Genomic DNA, 10,639 nt, shown 5'->3' on the forward strand with positions numbered 1-10,639 from the left:
ATCCATTACTAATTGACTGATATTTTTAGAATTAACTGGAAAAACAGTACTTTGAAGGAATCAACTTCAAAAACAACTCCAGTTTGAAAAGTCTGCTGGTCACAGTGTACAAACCACCAAGACACTGCTAGCAACAACAAAGAATTCCTATTTTTTACACCAAGTTCTTGAAGAAGCCAAGCTTTCTGCTCCACTTATATAAAAAATAAATAAACTTAGGCTTTAGAACCCAATGATAACTGAGGAAAAACAGTTAATTTACTTTAAAAGAGAAATAAGCTATACTTTGAGAAGATCACTAGAGATCAATGTTCCAGTGGGACACCAAGACTAGACAGTAGCTAGACTGATGTTGTGCTGGATAAGCATTCTGTTTGATTGCTAGTGTGTAAGAATGCTTAGACATATTTCCACGACTACAGAAGGAGAAACATGGACACTATTGGAAAGCCTGGGAGCTGCTCGGGGCTTCATGTCATAGAGAGAGTTTGTCTGTGCAGCTGTCTTCAACTATTGAGGTCACTGTTGGTTTTCTACACTGCTGACTGAAAAAACAGTTATTGAGACAGTCGACCAGAAGACATCAGAGCACTGGAGCATTGTCCACATAAGGTGAAACAGAATGTGACAAAATGCACTCTATACTGCAACAAAAAAGACCAATACCTTTAAAAGAAATAACATGCCATTATGGATAACATTCCGTTTTCATTCATAGCTCCAGAAGAGAAGAGAAGAGACATAAAGACGATCCACTGAGTTTGTTCACCTGATCTTAACCCACGTCTGGGAGTTTGAACATGGCAGAGGTTAACATCAGAACTATCACTGAACCACACTTGATTCAGACAAGTTTCCTGTCTCAGTTCTAAGTCAGCTCTCATATTGTGAGCAGAACGCACACATTTTGCCTCTGCTGCTTCAGTCTGGGAGTATAAACTGCTCATACAAAGTTAAAAATATTTCTTATCTGAAAAAAATCAACATGAAAAAATGAATTACAAGTAAATTACATTGTGCAGGGTTTTTTTCCCAGCTCTTACAGATCCAGACCATGTAGATTTAAATATGGACAAACTACTTTCCTTTTTTTAAAGATTTCCTCATATGACCTCAAACCAGAAGACTGACAGATGGCTTTAACAAACCCACAACATAGTTCGCTTAGTAAACTCAGCTCCCACTCCACTTTCCTGTGTGTATTTCTTTCGACGTAAACAGTCCCACACATATATCTCCCGCGCACTCTCCTCCTCCTCTTGGCTCATTAATCAACAGCAGATTATCAGGAAACTGACACTTTGTATTATGAGTTCCGTTGGAAAGTCAATGCAAGTTATCAGGCTCGATTCAAAGTGCAACTAAAGATTATTCAAATTGCAGTAATTTGGGCTGATCTGATGTGGATGAGCACAATTTCAAGCTCTCTGTGGGTATTCTTATGCAGAGTAATTTGCAATATAGTGATGTATAGTCTAATTTGAGTGAAGGGGTTGATTTATGTTGCTCTGTGAACATGATGGATGCTCCTACACCAGGTCTCTACTGAACACAGCTATCTATCCTAATCTGTACAGTAAAGCCACCTTCAAGTGGCTCATTAATCTAGATCATTAGTAACTGATATATTTTTCTGATTATCGTGTTTATCCTCAGTAAAAAAGGAAGGAACCACACAAGTGCAACCAGACCATAAGCATTACTCCTTTGCCCTAAAATGGAACAGCATCTTCCCCCTGCTTGGCCACTTTAACCACAGAGCATCTCTGCTTCCTCACATCTGGAAGGAAGGGGAAAAAGAATCTCCTCTTTTAATCTTTAAACGCTAAACAAGCATGAACCTCCTTTATTTTCCGTCTAAAAGGCATACACTAATGCGCCTAAATATTTTATCACGGGCGCATGATAAAACTGGGTAGCGCAGTGGATAATGAAAAGGTATACACCCAGGGGGAGGGGGAGGAGGTGTGAGCCGTAGCCTATAGTTCAGTGGATGTGTCTCTCCTTACCTCTGTACACCAACATGTGTAGAGGTGTATGCAAATAGAAACAGACAAAGCTGGACGCCCAGGTAAGTCTATAATGCGTGCGCGTGTGTATTTGTGTTTACCCCAATCCAAAATGAAGGTGTCATCACTTTCTCCTTCGTTTCGTCCCGTGTGTGATGTTGAAGATAAATTGGGTCCCGCCCTGCCTTTATGCACTACGTCGCACATAAACTCAATAAAGGAAAAAAGTCTAAATTTATAAGACAAAACGGAGCAGTAGGCCCTCCGTGTGTGTTCGTGTGTGTGTGAGAGCTGTGAGTGAGTGTATGCTTGAGCGGTTCAGACGGGTTGTTAATGTTGAGGTGGCATTAGAGTTAATGCAAATTAAAAAGGGCTGGCTGATCCCTTTTGACCCCCCCCGTTCACTGTGTTAATGCGGCCATTTGCTTGGAGGTACTAACCCCCTATAATTCAATTTGTCAAAATGAATGAGAGAACAGACATCTTATAAAGCCCACCCTCCCACAGAAACCCAACTTCTTCACAAAAATTATTTAAAAAGAAAAAAAAGAGCGACACGAGGCAAAAGTTACTTAACCGAAGCACAAACGTCTTCGTCCTCAGAGCTCTTTATTACTTCTTTCATCTGTAAATGAAAGCAAGCAATTATTGCAAGGTGCCGGAATCATATTATTATGTTGGCCCGGGTCCCCTAGATAGTCATCAATCACTCTCAATCGACCTGTCACCGGCAGGCAGAGATCCAGCTGGAGAGGAGAGAGGAAGGAGGAGGGAGGGAGGAGAAGGAGGAGGAGTACATCATCATTAATTTGAGGAGTGACCCCTGGGGCTATCCACATGTCTCAACCCGGGATTCTCCAAGCAGGGCAACGCGCACCGGCAAGGTGGCGAGCCAGTTTTGGGGGTTTTTACAGCAGTTTGATGAGTCTTCCTAACAAATACACAAGTGATAGATAGATAGATAGATAGATAGATAGATAGATAGATAGATAGATAGATAGATAGATAGATAGATAGATAGATAGATAGATAGATATTGCACCGAATGTTAGTATTATAAAATACATTCACTTTGTTAATTAATTAGTTTCATCTTTGGCTGCTATCTTTAGTATGAAAATATTCTTCACAAATTAATTTGAAACCAATTAGCTCCCAGTGTGATTAGAAGTTGTTCGGAGGAATGATAGGAATGTGCTTCATTAGGCCTAATTCATTTAAGCGGATACAGACGTGTGCATATTTAAGCCACTGATTGGCCTAATTGATTGATTGCTCGTGCAAATTAATCTCCAGGACATATTCGTGTTCATAAAGGTACTCCGTGCCTTTTACTCTATTAAACATTTCCTCTTTATATCGTGCTTTCAGTTTTTTTCTCGTCATCCTGAGAAAGAAAATGCATATTAAAGTTACAGTCTGGTCATTTTTAGAGTGGGAAACTTCTGACGTCACAGTCACCGGCGTTTAAAACAACCTGCCTCTGCTGCTGACGTCTTTTATACTACTTTTTATAGGCAAAAATATGTATCTGACAACAAAGTGATTATTCTTGGCAAAGAAGCTCGTGTTTCCCTAATGCGTTTATTTATTGTTAGTGGAGTTTTAAAAAAGGAAAAGGACAGGTTTGATTAGGTGGTTTAGTTAATGCAGTTTAAAGTCGTTTGAGTGGGGGCTTTTTACAAATTAAACATGCTACTCTGCTTCGCCCTATAAGCATCCTAGGAGCCTGTGCTTACCAATCAATTGGTACAGTCAAACAGAGCCGCAGCCTGCGTTAGAGTGGAGACCTTCAGTCTCGCTTTATTTCTGGATATTGGGGGACTTCTCTACCATGTCATATCCACAATTTGGATATCCCTATTCGTCTGCTCCACAAGTAAGTTCGTGTAACTACGTTTGTTTATAGGATGCTGTGGTATTCATGTCGCATCGGGTGATTGTCTCATCGATTTAAGCTTCATCCCTTTACGCACTTTAGCCAAGATTCCGGGAGACTTTTAATGTCTTTTCGGGCACCGGAAAGGTATTGCATTGCAGCCAGTGGTACCTGTGTAGCTAAAGCGAGAAAGAAAGGGGGTGAAAAGAAGGTATCCAGAAACCATCGAGACCCCCGACCTCCTGTTCACTGATTTCTGTAAGATAATAGCCGCTGTGTAATGTTAACCATATGTTTATCTGCTTTGGAACACACATGGCAACTTGTTCGGCACACGCCATGTGTGTTTTGCGCTATAACAGCAGCTGTTTTATTTTGGCTGTGAGCCATGAAAATCGTTTGGCTCTTTACTTTAGGTATTACCGAGCAATCTCTGGGAAAAGCATGTATCTGTTTGCAAGGCATGGATTTTGATTTTGAATCAAGCCTGTTAGACGGCACATTTTGGACAGTTTTACGCGCATATTATCACGCGAACAGAGTTGTGGCGTTCGACTTTAGATCTGGTCTGCTCTGATCTATTTTAGTCGCCAATAGATCTGCCATTTTTAAATGGGCAATCCACAAAAAAAGGGGAAGACAATGTAGATCATTTCAAAAGAAGTAAATTGTATAATTTTAAAAACGAACTTTTTTTATAGCCAAGTTTAATTTCGCGATCTGTGAAAGTGAAACGTGTAGAACTTTTTTTAATCAAGACAATTTTTAAGACAAGTTTTAAACTAACTTCGTCACCTGTCATTCTGTTTCAGTGCAACATTAAATTAAGCAGCCTATGTTCTAATTTAAAAAAAAAAAAAGAAAGAAAGAAAAAACAGCCGATGAATTTTCTCTTGATCTCCACCCAGTTCCTGATGACAACTAACTCTCTGACCACTTGCTGCGAGTCCACCGGCAGATCCATAGCCGATTCCGGAGTAGCGGCTTCCGGACAGACACCTGTCTACTGTCCCGTGTATGAGAGCCGGCTGCTGGCCACGGCGAGACACGAGCTGAGCTCAGCCGCTGCGCTGGGAGTGTACGGGAGCCCTTACACCAGTGGTCAAGGCTATGGGAATTACGTTACATATGGCACGGACGCATCCGCTTTCTACTCACTGGTAAGCCCTTCATCTGATCCCTCTTGGCATTGATTTATGGACCTGCAAGGTTCAGAAGCTGAAGCAGGCACACCTCTCTTCTCCCTCTCATTTTTAATGTTCTACGTAGCAAAACATTAGCCTTTAAATGCAGAAGATGCATTCTTATATTCACGACAACCGTTTCAAGGAAATTAAAAATTCACTCCAAAGAATAACACACTTGTGTTGATGCAGGTTAATTTTAAACGTATGTGATTTCCGTCGTTTTCAGTCTGTTTCATCTCTGCAAAAGTGAATTTGAAGACTCAGCCTGATAAAATTGTCAGAACATGAGTGCAAATAACTTCTCAGAGTTTATTTAATTTATTTTTTTTATTTTAATTGAGTGATTCTAAAAGGAAGACATGCTCATATAAAGTAAAGTATTGCTTGTTTCATTTTGGTTTCATATAAAATTCCATGTAGTGGAATCACTGTTGACAGTAAAGGGGTGGTTGGAATCTTCTTAGACATTATTTTACCTACAACTGTGAATTCTAATTATTTATTTTGTCTGATTTGTTTTTAAAAATAATCAGAGTTCCAACTTTTCAGTCCTTAAAAAAAGTCTTGTCCCTGCAGTTGGTATACAATCATATTTATATGTACACAAAATATGAGATGGATTTTTTCTTCACTTTTAGCAGAACATTATTGTTGTATTGTATTATTGGGCTTTTGTTTTTGTGATAGTTTGGATTTCTTTGGGAATCATTATCCTTGTTGATGGCAACCTAAAAGTACAACCAATGCGCATCTCTTCTTGTCAAGTTGATTGTTTAAAATGCTGCAATACCTTCCCCTTTTTGTGTGTCACTCTTCTAAAAACGTGTCTTGCTGTATGATTGCAGGGTACATTTGATACTAAAGATGCCACAGCTTCTGCGCATGCGGGAATAACCCAGGCCACAGCTTACTACCCCTATGATCCTACCTTGGGGCAGTATCAGTATGACAGGTAGGTTTCTGTGACAGCTGATTTTTCTTTTTTGACATGTTAAAAAAGCTCATTATCAGTTCAAACAACAGACCACTTGAGGTAGACCCAATATCCTGCTTGAGTAAAATGTGGTACAGGCAGAAAAACAGAGGGAAGTTAGTTGCATCAGAAATGAGTTTGAACTATGCGCTTTAAGTCTGCTATCCCAAAAAAGTGGAAACTTATCCCAGGTTTCTTAAGCAACAAACACAAGATGTAACTAAAATGAAAGTGAGAGGTAAATATTGAGCTGTAGTTTAGGGTCAGTTTCCTGGCATTAAATCAATCATTCCTGAGGGGTCAAGGCCATTCTCATCGCGTCAAGCAACACTGGGTGATCACCTTCATCTCATGACACATTTCTTTTCTGATGGGGTGAATTGCCTCAGAGGACCCATGCCCCTTTCATCAAAACATAAGGCCTGTACACTGTTGTGAAGAGCATGCCTGCCATATTGAAAGGTCTTCCCAATAATCAGCTGACATCCGCAATAAGTCTGTGATGTGGTGAAAAGGTAGCGTGTGAACGTGATTCATACGTGACTGTGCATTTACCTTAAAACAGAACCTAGCAGCGGTATCAGAACTGCATTGTGATACCACATGCTTGCTTTTATTATTATTGCACATTCGTTGATCACACTCGATATTGTATTGGCGGTACTCGATGTCTCATGCGGACTTCGAGCTTTTCAACATGTAGCCCAAAACCTAAGCGACAAGTGCTTTTGCCAATCACTTTTAATACCGCATAAAGGGAAAAAGATGTCATCAGGAATGCTCGAAAGTGCACACACTGCAAAAAGCTAAATAACCTGTGTCACCCAGATGAGCAAGCAGGCCAACAGCAGCACCATACTGTCTGCACTCATCTTTTACCTGAGGGCTCATCATTACACTCAATAAAGCAATTTTACAGTCTATTTTATCTGAGAACAACACAGGCTAAGGAAAGGTGCAGCACTTGTCTCCTTTTGATTCCCTTTTCAGTGCATGACCTGCTCTAAGCTATACGGAGCAATAAAGGCCTCATAAAAGCCTCCCAAGAGGACTTTTACAGCTCACTGCGGACTGAAAATCAACAGCATGCATTTTAAATGTAGGCTTATGGTTGATATTTGTGGGAGAGGTGAGGGTAGGGAAAGAGCTGTAGCCTGTGCTAAGAATGGTTTTAATAGGTGGCACAACAAAAATGACCAGAAAAAAAGAATGCTTACCATAATTTACACTCTTCATCTTTACTAAGCTTATATATTTTTAAATGACAGTAATAGCATATTAACTTTGTGAGAGCTTTGCATTATCTGAGGGGGTTTTAGGGACGTTGTCAGAGTCTCTGTTGCTTTTGATGCCTTCAGTCTTATAAAGCATTTTCTGTGGACTTCACATGACTTCGCAGCTTTCTAAGAAATATTAGCGTGTACAGTATGTAACCTTTGACAGAGTAATGATCTTCTGCTTGCATGCCTTTCGCTACAGCTTCGGAATTATATCTCTTAAGTGAAACATGCTTCTGATATTCAGTTTTAAATTTTATTTCCGCTGACGAAGGCAGGAGTGTGACTCCAAGGCTTATAAAACATGATACGCATCAGCTCAGAAAAATTCCAAGATGCAGATGGCTCTGTCATGGCTGTAAGGAGAGAAACTGCCAGGACAGTGCTTTAAAAATTGTCAAGCAACAAGCGTTACATACTATATTTACTCTCTCATTAGTATTTTGCTTGCCTTCTTCTCATTAACAGATATGGCTCCATGGATGGGGGAACAAGACGAAAGAATGCTACACGAGAGACAACCAGCACGCTGAAGGCCTGGCTACAGGAGCACAGGAAGAACCCATATCCGACTAAAGGAGAGAAAATCATGCTGGCCATTATCACTAAAATGACCCTGACGCAGGTCTCCACCTGGTTCGCAAATGCTAGAAGGAGGCTCAAGAAGGAGAACAAGATGACATGGCCGCCGAGAAACAAGGGCTCAGAGGAGAAAAGATATGACGATGATGAGGATGGATCTCAAGAGGAGCAGATAAAAAGCGAGAACAATGACGATGGTTAGTGTCAGAGTGCTTTGCAAGGATAAAGTAAAGCTGTAAAACTCCAAAGCTGAACTCTTTCTAAGGGAAGTTTTTGACTTTTCATATAGTTCACAATAACAAAGATGAGATTTATGTTTTTTTTATTTAGTTTTTTTTTATAAAGACTAAATAAATAATTTGCTCCTTTACAGCTATAGACAGACACTTAATAAATAGACTTTTCCTTAAATTACAAATTGTAGCCTATACAGCAGAGTTTTGAATTCCATACCAGACTGTACAGATAGTCCTATAAAACCTGACCACACTCATATTTTAGTTTACTCTGACATCTCTTACAAAGAAATATATTTTTAATAGAAGGTTTTATACTGTAATTATAGATAGACACTACATCCTGATAATAAATAATTTGTTTGACTGAAAGGTTTACCAATGATCTGTGCCACATTATAGGCTTAATCACGTTTACTATATGACACGTGAAACCTGTCAGCAGCAACATTATTTTTGAACTATGCTGCACAGGCCTGCCATCAGACTGGGCCAACACTAAGAACTTACTAATGGAGGAACATGAGACAGGCCTCAGTCAGAGTTAAAAAAAAGAGTCAGATATATAAATAAGTTTAGACTCCTGGAGTTTTGATATCAGATTAAGCAGTTAATTGTGATAGAGTTGAATACATTGGAATTAAAACTCTGGGTTTTTTTTTTTAGCTTAAGGGAACCTTTATTTTCCCCAAACATTATAATTTGCAGGTGTGAAACATTAATTTACACCTTTGATTGGAAGCCTATTTTCTGTCCTGCTGTGTGACACTGACACGCCCCTCGTTTCTTTTCTGTTCTTGTTCTCCAGAGACCACAAGCCGGCCCGACAAGGACCTCCAGTTGAGCGACCTGGACGATTTCGACACGCTGGAGTCTGAAAGCTCTGAGTGTGAGCTGAAGCACCGATATCACATGAACACACATATGACCACAACGACAACCGACTGCCCAGGCGAACACCTCCTCAAGGACGCGTCTCTGAAACTCTCCATCCCCGTTTCTCTCGGAGAGGAGCAGGACTTGAGCAAGAGTTGTCTCAAAACGAATCATAACGACGGCTTCCAGTCGGACAGCAGACAGCAGGAAAAGGCGTGCTATAATCAGCAGCAAGGGCACCAGATATTAGACGGCAAACCTCGGATCTGGTCTTTGGCGCAGACCGCGACGTCTCTGAACCAAACTGAGTACCCATCCTGTATGCTGAGGTGCCAGCCCCCGCCCTCCTCCCTCACCCCGTCCCCCGCCGCTACCTCCCCCGTGACCGGCCTGGACAGGCAGGACTCGCCGGTCACAACCCTGAGAAACTGGGTGGACGGGGTTTTTCACGACCCCTTGTTCAGGCACAGCACTTTGAGCCAAGCCCTGACCAACACCACCGTCTCTTGGACCACGAACACCAAAGGCACAATTCTGGAGGCTGAGAGAAGCACGTCGGCCTTGCAGCAGCATCAAAACTCCTCCAAAGACAGTGCCATGAGTTTTCCAAAAACTATCAATAAACTTTTCTGCTCCTAACAAAACCAAATGATCCTTTCTTGCAAAGAGAGTGGAAGACTTTTTGTGACTAAAACTCGGATGGAAGAAAAAAGAAAAGAAAAGAGAGAGAGAACTATTGCGTGTCTATGATTCCCTTGTTATGTTTTATTCTTTATTAAAACAGTTGTAGCCATAAACTGTTACACTCGAGTTACAGAAGGGAAACATTTCGATTCAACGCACGCACAAAAATGTATAACAAAGTTTACATCTTGGGAAAAAAACAACAACAAAAAAATGTAGGCCTAAGCCTTTTCCTTTAAATTTTTTTTCTTTAATATATGCGCATGCTAATGTAATTGAATATTATTTAGGTCTCAGCAGCTGAGTATCACCAATAAAAGAAAAATAAGTCTCACTAATGCACTGCTCTCCTTGGGAGTGGATGAGAGCGTTTCAACTTTGTTCACTGAAAAATAAAAACAGTCGGTTTCTGAAGAGCGCTTGTGATGTCGGGTTAATGGTGAGAGTTGCTGTCTATGGTGCTGAACCAGGCCGTTCCCCCTTCTGCTCTACTTTTGCGTTTGCTTTTATCTAAAACAATGACTTAACCCTTCCCCCGCAATATGGGGCCTGCTGCAAGGCTGAGGGGAGAAAACATTTTAAAAAGCATCCTGCAGTTTAAAACAGCACTCCCATCACTCCTAAACCATAAAATACTCTCACGATCTAACATCTCACACCCTCTTTTTTTTTCCCCAGAAAACACTCACTCTTGTGCAATGACGGGAAGAAAATGAGGCAGCTCATCCCCACAAGACAGAACAATATCAGTATCTAAGATCTGCCTCATTAATTCCCTCTAAACAGGCTGTAATTGGGATGTTCACAGTCATATCTCATGTCGGGCTATTGATTTCCCCTCTCTGCTCTCTGATAATATTATCGAAATATTTCAACATCTTCCATGATGCGGCTGTCAGAAGGGTAAGTTATTCGCCATACGTCCTTTAATGGGTT

The 10,639-nt window shown here is 40.7% G+C and overlaps 1 protein-coding gene across 1 annotated transcript; it reads left to right on the top strand.

Annotated features, from left to right (window-relative positions):
* Positions 1 to 3,606: 3,606 nt before the first annotated feature.
* irx4a (iroquois homeobox 4a) lies at positions 3,607 to 9,901 on the top strand. Its single transcript, XM_005744619.1, has 5 exons — positions 3,607 to 3,888; positions 4,797 to 5,048; positions 5,921 to 6,027; positions 7,794 to 8,104; positions 8,952 to 9,901. Exons 1-5 carry the CDS (start codon positions 3,844 to 3,846, stop codon positions 9,656 to 9,658), a joined length of 1,422 nt encoding a protein of 473 aa, XP_005744676.1. The 5' UTR covers positions 3,607 to 3,843; the 3' UTR covers positions 9,659 to 9,901.
* Positions 9,902 to 10,639: the final 738 nt, after the last annotated feature.

The sequence above is a fragment of the Pundamilia nyererei genome, unplaced genomic scaffold (assembly GCF_000239375.1).
Source record: "Pundamilia nyererei isolate P.nyererei 1_Seehausen unplaced genomic scaffold, PunNye1.0 scaffold00146, whole genome shotgun sequence".
Lineage (NCBI taxonomy): Eukaryota > Metazoa > Chordata > Actinopteri > Cichliformes > Cichlidae > Pundamilia > Pundamilia nyererei.

What these genes read in the sequence shown, in the direction of transcription:
- irx4a (XM_005744619.1), top strand. Translation starts at nt 3,844, where the DNA reads ATGTCATATCCACAATTTGGATATCCCTATTCGTCTGCTCCACAA. An exon ending in CCTATTCGTCTGCTCCACAA is followed by an intron (nt 3,889 to 4,796) that starts GTAAGTTCGTGT and finishes ATCTCCACCCAG; the next exon opens with TTCCTGATGACAACTAACTC. An exon ending in AAGCGAGAACAATGACGATG is followed by an intron (nt 8,105 to 8,951) that starts GTTAGTGTCAGA and finishes CTTGTTCTCCAG; the next exon opens with AGACCACAAGCCGGCCCGAC.